Below are 18,394 nucleotides of genomic sequence, written 5' to 3'. Positions count from 1 at the left end.
ATGCTGTTTCCATGCAGTTTGTAATTAAATCTTTAGGCTAATAAGACGTTTTGGTGCAGGTGCACTGGGGGTAGGACTACCAACCCCAGTGCACCAATCCATCTCTGCAAGCCAGCACCCTGGGCTGCCCAGTTTGCTGATATTCATTAGAAGGAGCACCCCCCGGCGATCTCCATATCAGCCTGCGGCTCTATCCATTCTCTATGGAGCCAGTGGTGGCTTAATAGGGAGGCCAGAGCGCACCAAGTATAGCACTTAGCTCTTTTCGGTGGCTCCGTAGAGAATGAAGAGAGCTGCGGGTAACGTGCTGTCCCCACAGTTCTATTCAAAACAGAGGTGCTGTGGGACAATATGGAGAACACTGGGAGGGTGCAGAAGTCCCCTATCCTGTGGATAGTGAACAAGTTAGCTTTATTTTGGAATATCGCTTTAAGGCTGAAATGAGACATATGGTAGGTGTGGCAGATTCCTGATTTCGATGAATGGCTACAAAAGATATGTTTTATTCATGTTATATGCTTCCTTTTTGTAGCCACCTATTTTTTGGGGGGGAGTGAGTTGGTAGGTACCATTATCATAAAACAAAGGAAGATTAACAAAATTATATATTTATTTAATTTACAAAAATAAAGATAGTTGCCCATAGAAACAAATCACAGTTCAGCTCTGGTTAAACAAAAGCTGAGTGGTGATTGGAAGAGACTGTCCAAAGTATACGACTCCCATTTGTACAATAAATCTATTCTCTTACTGCAACCCCACTGAGGTGTATCAAACAGATTTTGACACAGATTTTTTTTTCAACACATCTGTGTGAATATACCTAACCCAATGATCTTCAAAATGTGAACTTTCAGCCACTGCAACTATACAGCTGTTTGCCGTCCAGGCATACTGGGAGTTTTGCAACTAGAAAGCCGCAGGTCACTGCCCTAACCCTTACTTTAAATTTTAGTGTAGAAATGGTTTGTTTTAAGATTTCTGGTACAGATTGTTTTATGGACTTGTGCACAATAAACCAATAAAGAGAAGTTACAAAAAAAATTGTTCTGAAATTGTGAATCATGTAGAGTGAGTTTTTTGTAAAATTAGCAATTTTGTTGCTAATCTGAGATATACTGGTGGGAAAGAAGCATTGAAACCGAACCCATCAAATCCAGGTATTTCTTTCAATATTTTGTAAGTATTTTTGTAGTGCAGCAAACTTGAAGCTTCATATTCCATAATAATATAGGTGTAGGAAGCCCTTGCTTTTTCTTCAGGTGAAAAGTCTTCTCTTTTATCATATCTGTGAAGAAATAAAAACAGCCATTGGTAAGTCAATCAAACTTACTGATCAATGATCACAGTAATGGTGCGTTTTCACAGAGATTTATCTGACAGATTTTTTGAACCAAAGCCAGGAACAGACTATTAACAGAGAACAGCTCATAAAGGAAATACATAGATTTCTTTTCTTTTCAAATCCATCCCTGGCTTTGGCTTTCAAAACCTGTCAGATAAATCACTTTGTGCAAACGCACCATTAATGGGAGACGTATGCTCATAGCCAATGTAGCCTTTTGTCAAGAAATGAGTATCAGTATAGCCAGGCAATAGGGATTTAACCTCTTCATGATCTACTTATACAACAAAGTATACCAAGCGCTGCTTTCAATTGCATGGGTTGTCCACAATCTGCAGGATAATACATGGCTCAAATGTTTGTCAGTCCCATAGACATTAAATGGAGCAGCATGGTGCAGGATGTTACTTCCACTTTAGTCAATCTGTCTCTAAATGTTTGTACAGTAAGAAGGAATAAGAAACTTTAGAACCCGATTTGAAATCCAAAAAGTAGAAGCACTCCAAAATGAAATTTCAGTAGTTTGCTAGTGCAACAAAGCAGTGACGTTTCTGTCGACACAATGTGCACTTATTTCGAGCCACATGAACACACACTGACCACCACCAATAGAGAGGAAATTAAAAAAAAAAAAAAAAAAGGTGAATAACTCAAACACAGAAAAATAGAATTTTCTTATTAAAACATGAATATGCAAATACCATAAACAATGGTCTGCAACTGCTGACACAAAGAAAAGGCAGTGTGGGCGGTGTCTACAGCTGCCAGGAGTTCCGGGTCCGGAGTCATGTGAACCATCACCTGAGGATGTGCAGTCACATGATGAACACTGCCCACACTGCCTTTTCTGTTTTATTTGTCAGCAGTCACAGACCATTCTTAATGGTATTTAGGATATTCATGTTTTCATGATTTAAATTAAATTATTTCTATTTTTCTGTATTTGAGTGGTTCAGCTTTTTTTCTCTCTATATTGGTGGTGTAGTTTCCTGCTAGAACCCATTTAGGCTATTGTGCCTTTCATACACGCTCCCCTACACAGTGTGTTAATGCAAATTCCTGTTTAGAGGATCTCTGTTTTTTTATATCATCAGTGTATACAAACATTGAACAAGCCAGATACAAGTTTAATTACACGTGACAACTCATACCAATGTAGAATATATCCTTGTAGGCATCACCAAAATGTTACACATTGAGTGCCAGCCCCCAACCTCAAAGCACAATACATACAAGACACAGAAGGGAAGCTGGTAAGAAATGGGCTTCACCTCAAACACACATAATTATATATATATATATATATATATAAAAAAAAAAAAAGCTTTAATTATTACACAACCAGAACAAGACACTTAAAAACAATAGAAATTCATACACCCAACCATGTAAGGTCTGGGGTACACCAATCCACTCTCCTATCTATTAACCCCCACAAATAATACACACAGCCAATACCAATAGATAAACAGTATAATATACATTAGCGATAAACACCTCAGTGCCACAACCCTCTAAACAGTGGCTGCACTTAAACTGTCTTGCAGAAAACCTTACTAACCCGGTCATCAGGCTGTCTGGGATATTTGAATTTAGCGCCATTCACTTCAATAGCTGAGCTGGGAAAAAACAGACAAACTGAAGACAAGAGTGGTGCTGTTTCTGGAAGAAGGCAGCCATGTTGTAAGCCTGGACAACCCCTAAAGGGGAACTCAAGGTAGAGGGGGAAAAAAATGAACCTTCGGCAGAAGCATACAGCATTACTTTCCTATCTATCCCAGTTTTGAAACTACAAATAATCCATTTGTTTGGGGGGTTTTGTTCTGTATTGTGTGTCTGTAATTCCTGGTTGAGCAGTCGTACTCAGTACTACAGGTTCCATGCAATGTTTTCCCTCAGCTGTTCCTCACAGTCCCCCACCCTGCTTATTCCTCGCACAAAGCTGTTGCAGAACATCTGGGCTGTGTTCACACATTGCAGTTTCATTGTGTTACTGAATGATTTGCATCACTATCACTTCCTTGTAGTCCTACCCCCACAGCGCACAGTTACTACATGTAACGCTGATATTGGAATAAAGAACTTTTAGAATTTTTTTTTTCTTTTCATCTCCACGCACATATTATGATCAAGCATCTGTTATCTTTGAGGTTGAGCCCCACAATAAGGACTTTATCCGATATTATCTTACATAGGAAATACTGTTTATGCCTCGTTTTTTCTCCAGGTAGGATTGGCAGTGCCAGCTCTAATCCTCTGTGCCATTTAGCATCATTCCATTGTGTTACTGCATCATTTTTGTACTGCAATCAAACGCCAAAATGTGTGAACATAGCCCTAATATCACTGCAGACTTTTGCACAGTGAAGTTGCAGCAGCTGCTTCTAGACGGTCAGAGATGGTGAATCACTCAGGGGATTGGGGGATCCAGCCAAACCTCCTGTGACATCACGCCCTGCCCCCTGTCTGCATTCAGCAAACACACACAATGTGAGACAGAGGCCTGGAATATTTGTCTCCTAGGGGGGGGCATAGCAGCAGGAGCAGGAGACAATGTGGATTGGCACAGAGGCCCTTTTCTTCACTTCCTGGATTTCTATCAACTACCAGTGTGGCAGAACCGTGCAGGTATGGTAATACTTTGTATAGACACATCTATATAACTTTTAATGTACTTTTAATAGAAAACATGTTTTCCTTATGCGGAGTTCCCCTTTAAAGGAGTTATCCAGCACTATAAAAACATGGCCACTTTGCTCCAGAGACAGCCCCTCTCTTGGACTCCAGTTTGGGCGGGGTTTTGTAATTCAGTTACATTGAAGCAAACCACAACTGAACTGGAGACAAAAGTCATGTTGTCTCTGGAAGAAAGTGGCCATGTTTTTGTGGCGCTGGATAACACCTTTAAATGTCAACACTGGCCTGGTCTTCAAGGGGTTTCCTAATGAAGTGTGTGATAGCAAGTAGGGTATTCACTTACTGGCTGTGGTGGGCTGACTGCCTAGATCAATAGCCCACAGCAGGGTTATAGTTTGAACTTTATGGACTCTTTTTTTTCAACCTTATTAACCATTTTTTTCAACCTTTACCATTCACTAAATTAACGCAGTTGGGAAAAGAAATACACAATGAAAAAAAAAACCTCTTATAGATTTCTCCTATATAAAAACAACAACATACAAACTGAATCATCATATACAAATTTATTGTGAAGAGGCTAATGAAAGAGAAATATCATGGACACCAGCAGGTGAGAAACAAAAGGAATGAAATAACCTTTCAAACCTACCTCCAATGTGAATGAGACTGTAAAAAGCGTGACACTCCCGTTTGTGCAGCTGCCACATCTATGTGGATAGACACATCTAAAAGATAGACGTTTTAACGCTTAGTCTGCTAAACTACAGTTATGCAGTTATTCTCTTATTCAAACAACATTAGCATTAAGGTTTGGTCCTGGCCTAGATGATTTATAACTGGGAAACTAAACAGGCTGAATAATGGCCTTTAACTGTACAACAGAACATCAAAAATATTGTTGGCAGTGTTGTTGACAGTAATGGATAGAACAATAAAGAATGGCCATAAGTTATAAAAAAAAAAAAAACAAAAAAAAAAACACAAGTCATGCAGCAAAAAGACAGTGTGATAAGAGAAACATATAAAAGTACCACCTGTAGATGGGTCCACCAGTTTATGAAGTTCAGTCATTGCAGTACCTCCAGGGTAATTAAGATGGGACACGTACAAAGAGGCGGCAGAGTATGCTGCATTTCCAAAAAGATGGGCTATGACAAACAAGGTACCAAACTTGAATATCCAGGATTTCTGATAATTCTGAAGTCTGCAAAGGTGTAGAGAAGCAAGTATATAAATCAACAAAAAGCATAGCTAAACTAAATAGTTTATTATAATACAGACACTGTTGCTCAGATACTGTTAGTCATGCACATGCTTCATACTTACATATATGAACATCCTTTAGAAGCCACTATGTTTAACAGAGGAAATGTGTAAATGATAAAGCGAAGTTCTTTGTGAGGAAGGAAGGAGTACACAAATATGAAAGCCACAACTGGAGTGATCAGTAGGCGCATCCTTTTATCAAAGAGGCCAAACGGTAGAAAGACGACACTAAATGCCATTGCTCGCGGCACTGCTGAATAGAAATACCACAGGAATGGTGAAGTCTTAAGAGCTAGTTAAAGAAAAGCTTCTTGCCACAAATGAATAAAAGCTAAGACTGCATTGCCTAGAATGCCTGTAAGAGGGGAGAGGGTGAACTGTATGAATATGTGGCTACTTCATTACAGCGCGGCGCATATTTATACAGTTCCCCCGCTCGGAGCATCACAGACATGCTACCCATATGCCGAAGCCAACTATCAGACAAGAGTACACTTAAACATTTTTCTTTCAAATCAACTGGTGTCAGAAAGTTATATAGATTTGTAATTTACTTCTATTTAAAAATCTCAGGTTTTCAAGTACTTATCAGCTGCTGTCTGTCCTGCAAGAAGTGGTGTATTCTTTCTATTCTGATGCGGTGCTCTATAGCAGTGATTCTCAATTCCAATCCTCAGGCCTCACCAACAGGTCATGTTTTGAGGATTTCCTTAGTATTTCACAGGTGATATATTTATACTCAGTGCATCAGGTATTAGCACAGGTGTTCTTTGTATGGGATATCATCAAAACATGACCTGTTGGTGAGGCCTGAGGACTGGAATTGAGAATCACTGCTCTATAGAATACACCACTTCCTGCAGGACATATGGCAGCTGAGAAGTATTGGAAGGCTTGGGATTTTTAAATAAAAGTAAATTACAAATCCAACTTTCTGACATAGTTAATTTAAAAAAAAAAAAAATCCCAGAATACCCCTTTAAGAGTACAGTCACGGTACGACCCTCTCTGAATCCCCCTAGCGGACCGATGCCATAGGGGTTGCTTTAACCCCTTCCCCTGTCAAACATTGTGGCCTTAATGCCCAGATCATTATTTTTGTTTTTTCATGGTTGCCTCCCAAGCAGTGTAGCCTTTTTCCCCCTACTGTGTTCATGGTCCGTGATAAAAGCAGATAATTTTATTGTACAGGTCGTTAAAGTGACTCTGTACCCACAGATAGCTGCTTTTAATCCAATATCTGTCCTGGGGTCCGTTCGGAAGACGATGCAGTTATTGTCCTAGAAACCAACTTTTCAACTTTTAGCCCTGTGTCAAATTGGCATGGCCTAGAGTACCCATGTCCTAGGATTGTGACACCCCTTCATCAGTAGGAATGCCCCTAGAACAATTTCTGCTATGCATCACCTGTCTGAACACTGCACATGTGCTGGATTGTTAAGGCACCTGTGCACTGTTCAGACAGGTGAGGAATAGGTAAAATCCTCCTAATGATGAAGAGGGTGGAGAGGAGGGATGGAGTGGTGTCTTAGTCCTAGGGCACACACACTCTAGGCCACGGCAATTTGACACAGGGCCACAACTCTAAAAGTTGTTTTTTAGGACAAAAACTGCATCACCTGCCGAACAGACCCCAGGACAAATTTTGGATTAAAAGCAGCTATCTGACGGTACAAGCGGTTTTGGGGAGGGTGACTGGGGGGGGGTCAGAAAGGATGCGGCAATAGCTAATGTGTATTTTTATTTTTTTATATAGATATCTCTAGCCTGTTGCCGTGGGGTGCCTCCATGATGGGGAGAGCACCACACCACCCTGATATATAGCCCCTTAAGTCCCACTCGGTTGCGAGTATTGGAACACAAACGGAAATACCAGGGTGGCCCTTTTTGTCAATGTCTAACTCAAGATACAGGTATTGCGATCATGACAAGGGCTTGCCAAGGCAGGCCTCCATCCACAGACAGCCGTTTCGGGGTGAAAAAAACTCCAATGAAGTACTCTCCCCATCATGGAGGCACCCCGTGGCAACAGGCTAGAGATATCTGGCTATCCCGTGTTTTGAGACTCCGCGGACTCTTGTTTTGCATATTTAAATTTTTGGGGGCATCAGTGGAGACTCTTGATTGAGTACTTCATTGGAGTTTTTTTCGCTGTTCTCCTTGAGTTCAGCGATTACTGTGTTTTGTTGGTTGTTTTGTTATTGCCCCAACCAGCCAGAATCCTACTCCACACTGACGAGGGGCAAATACCCCGAAACGGCTGTCTGTGGATGGAGGCCTGCCTTGGCAAGCCCTTGTCATGATCGCAATACTCGTATCTTGAGTTAGACATTGACAAAAAGGGGCCACCCCGGTATTTCCGTTTGTGTTCCAATACTCGCAACCGAGTGGGACTTAAGGGGCTATTTATCAGGGTGGTGTGGTGCTCTCCCCATCATGGAGGCACCCCGTGGCAACAGGCTAGAGATATCTAACTATCCCGTGTTTTGAGACTCGCAACCGAGGCTCCACGGACTCTTGTTTTGCATATTTAAATTTTTGGGGGCATCAGTGGAGATTCTTGATTGAGTACTTCATTGGAGTTTTTTTCGCTGTTCTCCTTGAGTTCAGTGATTACTGTGTTTCGTTGGTTTATTTTTTTTATATAGAAAGAGTAAAAAGTACAGTTCATTGGGTATTGAGTGTATTTTATTACATTTTATTTTTTGCACTTTTAACTTTTTATTTTTTTTTAACTTTCTTATGTCCAACAAGGGGATTATTACAGTGATTAGCAGATCACTACTGTAGTACATTGCATTAGTGATCTAGTGCAGTATATTAGAGCATCTATTTACCATCAGCATCTATTGGCACAGGTAATGTACCCGGCCGTGCTGCAGATATGGAAGGGTACACAAGCATGGCAGCCCTGGGGGCCCTTCAGAAGCCCCCCCCCCAGCTGCCATGGAGACACGTGGGTCAGAGATACTTAACAATTGGTAAGTATGCAGCATATCTCCTGCTTCATACTCTTTGAATGTTGTGGTCACGATCTGACCACGGAATGTAAAGAGTTAATCAGGAACTGAGGTTTCTCTGTTCCTGATAGTATGACGTCCGGGTCGCTGCTCTGACAGCAGAGATCCTGCAAACCCCCCGTGTAGGGGGGGGGGGGGGGGGGGGCGTTACGGTGCACAGGCACTTAAGGTTGCTATCAGCAGACAAATCTAACCTGCTAATAGTTTTCCCGTTAATAACGCTGCGAGTCGGCTAGGTCCTGGCAGATCACTGTCAGTACATACACGCAGCGGTCTGAACGACCGCTGCGTGTATGTAAATCTGCCGGCCGCCTCATGCTCCGCTCTGTATACATACCTCCTCGCTCCACGGGGTCCCGGCGTCCTGCTCTCCCACCCGGCCAATCAATGGCTGCCGCAGGGCAACACACTGATTGGCCGGGCGCGAGAGCAGGAAGCCGGGACCCGGTGGAGCGAGGAGGTATGTATACAGAGCGGAGCGTGAGACGGCCGGCATCAGAAGGGGTTAAGCGTCCGGCAGATTTACATACACGCAGTGGTCGTTCAGACCGCTGCGTGTATGTACTGACAGTGATCTGCCAGGACCTAGCCAACTTGCAGGGTTATTAATGCTGCAAGTCGGTAGGTGTGAAGGCACCCTAAAGACCAATTTTAAAATATATTAAAATTATGCAAAAAATAAAAAAAAAAAAAAAAAAATCAAGACAGCTAATACGGCAAGACCCATACTCCTTAAAAAGGATACGCCCCAGTTTGAACTTTTATTCAGAATAGTATTATACCACAGAACTTCTCCTTCAGGCCAAAGAAGTTGTTTCCAGAAATAGGAGTCAACTGTTATGGTTAAACCTAATATTATCAAGAAGACAGAAAAACACTGATAAATTTACATGCAATGTGTTACAGAAACATCTGGATAAATATCTCCTTGTGCTGGGTATATTCATACGTTCAAGCTTTTAATTGCAATTACTAAATGCAAAGACAGGAATGGATTTGAAAAGCGAAAGTCCAGTATTTCCTTATACATATCCTTAATCTTATGATCTGTTCTTGGCTTTGTGTTTAATAACTGCACTTCAAGGGGTTATCTGGTCACGTAAAATACAGGTTGAACAATCCAAACAGCAAACAAATAGCCAGCAACTCACTAACACTTGTTCACACTGTGCAGTCTGCACACTGCCGTGGCTAACATGTAGACAAAGAACTGAAAAATGTTGCAGCAACCAGCAAGTGTCAGAACCGCATATATTCCCTCGAGCGTACACATAAAAACCTGATGTTTTCCTGTAATATAAAACACGAAGTTCTTTGCAAACCATTTGATCAAGTAGAATGCACCAACCCACAATGTCAAGGTGAACCCCAGAGAGTTGATCCCTATACTAGGAATGGCCTCTCTTGGATTATAAGGGTCCTATTAGACGGGCCGATGACAGCCCGGTCAATAGTGCAGACTTACATTATGAGCCTATCTGATCAAGTGACTCAGATCTGGGAGAGGACCGCGCTTATCTAGGTCCTCTCCCAATTAAGTCAAAACTTTTCACATGTCTCTCTATGTGTCCCCCCCCCCCCCCCCCCCGGAGACTAATAATTCATTCCAGACTTGTCATTACCTTTTCTCCAATTCTTAGCCTGCTGATTTCTGCTGAAGCCACAGAAAACTGTGTGTAAACTGTTTACTCTGTCCGCTCTGAACCCCCTCCTCCCCCCTCCTGAGATGGCTGTCTCTGCACTGTAATGCCAGTAGGGTTAATCACAGTGAGGTCACCAACATGACCTCAGAAAACCTCCCAGCATTATATAGTACAGAGAGAGCAGGCCAGGGCTCTGTTTACATGAGCCATCTTGGATTGGGGAGGGGGAGCAGCTCACACTTTTTTTTGCAGCCCTAAAACTGGAGGAAGGAGAAAGAAAAGGTAAGAAGAATGGAAAGAATTGTTAGCCTTCAGAAACCCCCTTTCTGTGACTCAGTATTTTTACCTGACTAGAATATGCCTTTAGAAAACTGAAAATATGAATACAATCCTAAAGTATGAAATTCATGTTATATTAAAGTAATTCTATTGGGGGGGCAGGGTCACATCTTATATTTGCCCTTATCATACATATATATATATACACACACATACATACATATATACATATATATATATATATATATATATATATATATATATATATATACACACACATATACACACACACACACATACTAAGACAGTCTTTTTTGGCTGCTGCAGAACAGAACCTTCATTGTTTACTTGTACAGTACTAACTGCACATGGCTATTGCAATTTAAATGTCAAGTCATGTAAGGATCTAGAAAAGCCAAGCTGTTAGCAGAGCTGTTATAGTACTCTACTGTGTTGTGATGTATAACAAAGCTACCTCGCCAAATATTTTTAGCATGGTGCGTTTACACAGAGAGATTTATCTGACAGATTTTGAAAGCCAAAACCAGGAATGGATCTGAAAAGGAGAAATCTCAGTCTTTCCTTTATGACCTGTTCTCTGTTTATAGTCTGTTCCTGGCTTTGGCTTTAAAAATCTGTCAGATAATCTCTCTGTCTAAACATACCATAAGGGGCTCCAAGACTAAAAAAAAACAAACTTTTTTTTATGTGAGACCATTATTAGCATTGCTAATGTCACTGACCACTTAAATAGTGACTGCTAGAAGTAGTTCTCCCCTGGCTCTGTGTCATGTGACCAAAACACTACATAATATAAGGGCAAGTATGAATATGTCACATGTATGATTTAAATTGTGTTTCCAGGACTTTTTAAGAAACTAACAACGCATTGACTTTTTGGGTATGTTCTCTTTTTTTTAATTTTATTTTATTTCCAGGGCTTCTTGTGTTTCCAGGCTGGGTAATATTGGGTTGCATCAGAATCCTGCTTCAATTAAGGGTACTATTACACGGAACGATAATCGGTTTATTCGGATTATTGCTCCATGTAATAAATATAACGATCAGCCGATGACGATTGGCTGATCGTTGATATAGGTTTGGACAGATTTTCGTCAGGCGCCGATCGCGCACCGCTACATGTAATAGTGGTGCGTGGCTGGCGACTGACGATATACATTACCTATCCACGTTCCAGGGCTGCTGCTGCGGTCTTCTCCCCGGGTCCTGCCCGCTCTAGCTTCAGAGTGGCCTGTCAGCTGACAGGCCGCCCGGCCAATCACAGGCCTCGGCGGTCCCGGCCTGTGATTGGCTGAGCAGCCTGTTAGCTGACAGGCCACTCTGAAGTTAGAGCACGCGGGACCCGTGGAGAAGAAGACCGCAGCAGCAACCCTGGAACGTGGATAAGTAATGTATGTAGTTTAAACAAAGGCAACTAAAAAAAAAAAAAAAAAAAAAAAAAAAAAAAAAAAAAAAAACACTTACTTAGCCATAAAGTTCCAGCCGGGACTGCATGCAACAGAATCGTAAGAAACGAGATGCTTCCCTTCTTAAGGGAAAGCAGAAGCATAAACCCCATCAGTATACATAGCTCAGATCTGAAGACTATAATTGCAAAAGCGGAAAGCCAGATAAATGGTCCAGGTTTCTGCTTCATCCAGAAGGTGACAGCAAGCAAGACTGATAAAGACAAGAAACGAGGCAAAAGAATCAGTAGACATACACCCATCTGATGTAACATTAAAGTGAATAATATTGATTATATAGTGACAATGACCCTTGTCAAGGTATAATAAATAATGCAGCAAGTGTATCAGTTCTTGGCGTTATTTGTTGGAAGCAGAAAAAAAAAAAAATGCAAGAGCCAAATTGCAAAGGTTAGATGTCTAGGTCCGAGCTTCCCCAGAAGGCAGGACTTGTTAAACGTTCCTAACAAAAGTGATCCAAGAAAGTCAACTGGAGAGCCAGTGACAGTCATGAGAGCCCAAGGCTTGCTTATGTCCCTTAGAAGCAGAGTACAGATTGTACAGAACCTCCGCTGTAGTTCAAATTGCTGAAAAAGCTATAGCTTAGAGTATGTTCACATGTAGTATAAGAGCTGTGGAAATCAATATCAATAGTTGTACACAGCATAAAGTGTAAATGTTATTTACTAGAATTTGCAGGAGGAAATACACACCAAATTGTGCCGATTTTAATGTGGTTTGTATGCTAAATGGATTCTGGCAAGGAATATGGGAACTAAATTGAAGCAAATAAAAGATTAAGAAGGTAAAATAAAAAATAAAATGTGTATAGAATATGTAGTGAATGCCCACTGTGCCGTAACCAAGAGCAACAGGTTATGAAAACAATGCATGTATAGAAGGAACCCGGCACTCACCGGATGAATGAGATTATTTATTCAGTGCATTATGCATCACGTTACATCAAGAACGTGTTTCTGCAAGCAAGCTGATGAAGGCCAGGTCTGGCCAAAATGCCTACTCGATGTAACGTGATGCGTGGTGCACTAAATAAATTATCTTATTCATCTGGTTAGTGCCAGGTTCCTTCTATACATACTACTGGATCTCTCCACCTCGTGCACCAATGACCAGCAGAGTGCCATCTTTCTACGCTACCAAAACAGGCACATGGCGGGATTAGTGAGTCTCTCTCTCAAATTATACATTTTAAAGAAAAGCATGTACATATAATATTTAAATATGTTTAAGTAACATAATCCATCAGTATAGATTTAGTTTTCTTTGTGACATAATTTCTTTAAAGATCCCTAGCATTTCCACAGTAAAATTTTGCAACAGTAGATTTACTGCAAATTTTTACTTTCCTTTACTTTAAAGTGTCACTGTCATGAATTTTTTTTTTTTGCAGAAATCAATAGTCCAGGCGATTTTAAGAAACTTTGTAATTGGGTTTATTATCCGAAAAATGCATTTTTATCATGAAAAATCAGTTTGAAGCTCTCCCCCCTGTCTTCATTGTTCTCCTATGGAGAGAGCTAAAGAAAAGACCAAAACAGGACAACAAAGAGTTAATCTACAAATCCCTCACGGGATATCTCCTGTGACAGTCACCAGTGACCTGTCTGAGCTCGGATTACAGCTGTCACCCAGCTCCGTGCCTGTAATCCTCTGTTATCTGCTTTCTGCTGCCGGCTAACTCCCTCCTTCCTCCTCCCCCCTCCCCTCTCCCTAGAACAGACAGGGTACGTCTCCTGCAACAAGTCACAATTTTCAGATTTTTCAGAGTGGATGAAAAAGAGGAAGGAGGGGGGGACCTGGGAAAAGGCTTTTTACATGCAGATAATGGCAGATTTGGCTAATAAACCCAATTACAATGTTTCTTAAAATCGCCTGGACTATTGATTTCTGCAAAAAAAAAATAAAATACGACAGTCACTCTTTAACACCTAGCACCATTTTTTGTACAGCATGTGGCTGGATTTATATCTATCTATCTATCTATCTATCATCTACTTGTGCTGCTTCTGTAAGTGGGCCAGTTTTTTTGCTTGGAAAATTTTGCTGTGGAGAATCTCTAGCATGTCCACCTGGGGTTTTTCTTACCCTAAATTCACCAATGGTATTCTTGGCAATCCAAACAGCATATAAAGCATGACAGAAATTAAAGAGAACCTATGTGGCAACTATGCATTGCACAAATAATACTGTACTTACCTACAGGGAGGGCAAATATATTAGGAAGGGTGCGAGTGCAATAAAACATCAAGTGGAACTGAGTGGCTGTTATCAGGCAGAAATACATAGATACATGAGATCCAAACTGCTTCTTCACTTCCTTCTGCAGCTGCCATAGCGCAAATATCACAGTCAGACCCAAAGAGCCGCGGACTGTAAAGAAAAATGCAGGAAACTAAATTTCTTTCAAACGTAAAAGGACCAAGAGCATGTGGAGAGCTACGGATATTACCGAGGTGTCCATGGTCTCCAGGAAAATGGTCTATGGAAAAGCACAGACTGAAAGGGGTTGTCCATCGAAAAACTCTTTCAAATCAACTGGTATCAGAAAGTTTAAAGTGACTGTACCACCAGGCCCAGGCTGAAGCACTGGAGGCGGGCCGACCCACCCCCAGTGGGAAGAAACCCCAGCCCCTCCATGACGTAACTCCATTAGAATCAATGGAACCCTATCATGGAGGGGCTGGAGTTTCCTCCCACTAAGGGTGGGTCGGCCCGCCTCCAGTGCTTCAGCCTGGGCCTGGTGGTACAGTCACTTAAATAGATTTGTAATTTACTTCTAATAAAAAATCTCAAGTCTTCCCATACTTATCAGCTGCTGTATGTCATGCAGGAAGTGTTATTTTATTTTCAGTCTGACACACTGCTCTCTGCTGAAATCTCTGGCGGAGACCGGAACTGTCCAGAGCAGGAAAGGTTTTCTATGGGGATTCCCCAGGGCCGCTTTAACCAGAGGGCACATGGTGCACGTGCACCGGGCCCACTGGTTAAAGGGGCCCCCCCGAGCAGGCCGGCCGTTGCTATGTGCGACCAGTGCGGTCGCACAGGGCTCCGGCCACCAGCCTGTCAGGGGGGAGCGCCATGGATGGGTAATCTACTTACCCCTCCATGGCGCCCCCTGCAGGGCCCCCCCGTCCGCCGCCGCCCCCGTCCGCTGCTGCTGCGGCGCTTCAGCGCTGCAGCAGCAGCGACACTGACAGAGAGAGAGCCATTGGCTCCCTCCCTGTCAGTCACTCTTGTGGCCGCACTTCCTGCGGTCACAAGAGGCCGCGCTCTCCCTCTAGCGCCCGACGTCACTGGAACGTCGGCGCGAGGGTAAGGGGAGTGCAGCCTCTTGTGACTGCAGGAAGTGCGGCCACAGGAGGGAAGAGAAGAGGAACGCATGGACCTAGGTGAGTAAAAGTGTTTGTTTTTTTCAATGTTATATGGGAGGGGGAGCTATATACTATTGGGGAGCACAGGGGGGCTATATACTATGGGGGAGAACGGGGGCTATATACTATTGGGGAGCACAGGGGGGCTATATACTATGGGGGAGAACGGGGGCTATATACTATTGGGGAGCACAGGGGGGCTATATACTATGGGGGAGAACGGGGGCTATATACTATTGGGGAGCACAGGGGGCTATATACTATGGGGGAGAACGGGGGCTATATACTATTGGGGAGCACAGGGGGCTATATACTATGGGGGAGCACAGGGGAGCTATATACTATGGGGGAGCACAGGGGGCTATACACTATGGGGGAGCACAGGGGAGCTATATACTATTGGGGAGCACAGGGGAGCTATATACTATTGGGAAGCACAGGGGGCTATATACTATTGGGGAGCACAGGGGAGTTATATACTATGGGGGAGCACAGGGGGCTATATACTTTGGGGGAGCACAGGGGGCTATATACTATGGGGGAGCACAGGGGGCTATATACTATGGGGGAGCACAGGGGGCTATATACTATGGGGGAGCACAGGGGGCTATATACTATGGGGGAGCACAGGGGGCTATATACTATGGGGGAGCACAGGGGGCTATATACTATGGGGGAGCACAGGGGAGCTATATACTATGGGGGAGCACAGGGGAGCTATATACTATGGGGGAGCACAGGGGGCTATACACTATGGGGGAGAACGGGGGCTATATACTATTGGGGAGCACAGGGGGCTATATACTATGGGGGAGCACAGGGGGCTATATACTATGGGAGAGCACAGGGGAGCTATATACTATGGGGGAGCACAGGGGGCTATACACTATGGGGGAGCACAGGGGAGCTATATACTATTGGGGAGCACAGGGGAGCTATATACTATTGGGAAGCACAGGGGGCTATATACTATTGGGGAGCACAGGGGAGCTATATACTATGGGGGAGCACAGGGGAGCTATATACTTTGGGGGAGCACAGGGGGCTATATACTATGGGGGAGCACAGGGGAGCTATATACTATGGGGGAGCACAGGGGAGCTATATACTATGGGGAGCACAGGGGGCTATATACTACTGGGGAGCACAGGGGGCTATATACTATGGGGGAGCACAGGGGGCTATATACTATGGGGGAGCACAGGGGGTTATATACTATTGGGGAGCACAGGTTAGCTATATACTATTGGGGAGCACAGGGGCTATATACTATTGGGGAGCACAGGGGAGCTATATACTATTGGGGAGCACAGGGGTCTATATACTATGGGGGAGAGCACAGGGGGCTATATATTATGGAGAGCACAGGGGGGCTATATACTATTGAGGGGGAGCACAGGGGGGCTATATACTATTGGGGGAGAGCACAGGGGGGCTATATACTATTGTGGGAGAGCACAGGGGGGCTATATACTATTGTGGGAGAGCATAGGGGGGCTATATACTATTGGGGGAGAGCACAGGGGGGCTATATACTATTGTGGGAGAGCACAGGGGGGCTATATACTATTGTGGGAGAGCACAGGGGGGCTATATACTACTGGGGAGAGTGCACAGGGGGGCTATATACTAATGGGGGAGCGCACAGGAGGGCTGTATATAACTGGAGGAGCACATGAGGGTCTATATACTACAGGGACACCTTAAAACTATGGAGGCACAGAGGGGTGTAACTATGTAGGAGTACAGAGGGGTGTAACTACTGTATAGGGGTACAAGGGACCTAACTACTGTATGTGTTGGAGCCTAAAATATTTGTCTGGCAGATTCTGGAGAGAAGATTCACAGCCAGGAGAAGACTTCATGGTGGCCCAGGCTGGATGGAGAGAAAAAGAAAAGGTGACAGACTCTGATCGGAGAAGACGCCTCCGGTGAGTCACTGGATGTAACTGCACTCTGTTATAGGCTTGTACTGATAGGGGTCATGGTGTGGCGGTATTATGTAATGGTATCAATGGTGATATCTTTCTGTTTTGTTTAGTGCAGTTTTTATGTAATATGTAATCACTGAATGGTGGAAATAGTGTTATAAGGTAACTACTGTATGTATTGGGGCTCTTGATACAGTGTGGGGGCAAATTCAGTACATTATACAATGTGCAGAAAGGTAAGGGGGGGCCCACTCTTGAGGGCTGTGCACTGGGCCCACCAATGTATTAAAACGGCCCTGGGATTCCCAAAGAAAACGAGACAGAGTTCCTGTCTCAGCCAGAGATGTCAGCAGAGAGCAGTGTCAGACTAAAAATAAAACAACACTTCCTGCATGACATACAGTAGCTAATAAGTATGGGAAGACTTGAGATTTTTTTAATAGAAGTAAATTACAAATGTATATAACTTTCTTAGACCAGTTGATTTGAAAGAAAGTTTTTCACTGGATAATCCCATTAAGGTGATATGAATATCCTGACTGTGCTCAGCTCCATAGCAGGTTTGCTCCTGCAGACAGGACTGTACCTCCAGTGTGAGGAGGACAGTGGGATAAGCCATGGGCACGGGATACGCCATGGGCACGGGATAAGCCATGGGCACGGGATACGCCATGGGCACGGGATACGCCATGGGCACGGGATACGCCATGGGCACGGGATACGCCATGGGCACGGGATACGCCATGGGCACGGGATACGCCATGGGCACGGGATACGCCATGGGCACAGGATACGCCATGGGCACGGGATACGCCATGGGCACGGGATACGCCATACCTAAGAGCTGCGAGTAGAACTTGGGCACCTCCAGGAGGGAGAGCAGGAAGGCTCCAGGGGCAGAGACAGCAGCGAGGAAGACGGCTCCAAGACACGTCCTGGGGACCACCCCGGGGAACTGGTGGTGGTCGTACTGCGGAGAGAACACAAGCACACGGTTACCCTGCACACCCGGGGCGGCTGTCGGCAGCACACAGCTCTCTATGGAGGGCGCCCACCTGCTCCAGCTCCAGCCGGTGGTACAGCACGTCATGCGCCGCCTGCAGGTTGAAGCTCTCTTCCACCTTGGTGTAGGGACATATAAGCAGGTGCACTGTCGCCACCGACACCCACAGGAGCAGCAGGAGATCCTGTCTCCTAGATACCCGCTTCGCCGCCATATTAGAGGGCAGGGCACGCCCCTTGGCATGCTGTTTGGATGCCGGTGCAGTTACCTTATGTGACAGCGTCCCCTGCTGGAGGAGAGTGGCAGCTGCAACCTCCGTCCATTGTCTGTACTATACTTATACGCGTGTGTCAGCTAGTGGTTACTGTAAGCGCAGTACGGCCTCCATTCACCAGCTCACATGTTATAG

General features: G+C 44.0%; 1 protein-coding gene across 2 annotated transcripts; it reads right to left on the bottom strand.

Annotated features, from left to right (window-relative positions):
- Window positions 1-592: 592 nt before the first annotated feature.
- ALG12 (ALG12 alpha-1,6-mannosyltransferase) lies at window positions 593-18,245 on the bottom strand. 2 transcript variants are annotated; one of them, XM_069976914.1, is made up of 10 exons: window positions 18,038-18,245; window positions 17,820-17,952; window positions 13,877-14,050; window positions 11,679-11,873; window positions 9,017-9,120; window positions 5,312-5,535; window positions 5,020-5,189; window positions 4,635-4,710; window positions 2,907-2,964; window positions 1,232-1,288 (listed from the first exon to the last, which is right to left on the bottom strand). In XM_069976914.1, exons 1-10 carry the CDS (start codon window positions 18,197-18,199, stop codon window positions 1,283-1,285), a joined length of 1,302 nt encoding a protein of 433 aa, XP_069833015.1. In that variant the 5' UTR covers window positions 18,200-18,245; the 3' UTR covers window positions 1,232-1,282. The 2 variants fall into 2 exon arrangements, with proteins under 2 accessions (XP_069833009.1, XP_069833015.1); XM_069976908.1 differs by lacking the exon at window positions 2,907-2,964 and having other exon boundaries at window positions 593-1,288.
- Between the last annotated feature and the right edge of the window lie 149 nt (window positions 18,246-18,394).

The sequence above is a fragment of the Dendropsophus ebraccatus genome, chromosome 1 (genome assembly GCF_027789765.1).
Source record: "Dendropsophus ebraccatus isolate aDenEbr1 chromosome 1, aDenEbr1.pat, whole genome shotgun sequence".
NCBI lineage: Eukaryota > Metazoa > Chordata > Amphibia > Anura > Hylidae > Dendropsophus > Dendropsophus ebraccatus.
This window is presented reverse-complemented; position numbering and strand designations above follow the sequence as displayed.

Excerpts from the sequence above, each read along its gene's own strand:
- ALG12 (XM_069976908.1), bottom strand. The coding sequence starts at position 18,199 with ATGGCGGCGAAGCGGGTATCTAGGAGACAGGATCTCCTGCTGCTCCTG. Across the intron at positions 9,121-11,678 it reads GGCTGGAACTTTATGGCTAA|GTTTAACCATAACAGTTGAC; the intron begins GTAAGTGTTTTT and ends TGATAATATTAG. Across the intron at positions 1,289-4,634 it reads CAGTCTCATTCACATTGGAG|ATATGATAAAAGAGAAGACT; the intron begins GTAGGTTTGAAA and ends ATTTCTTCACAG.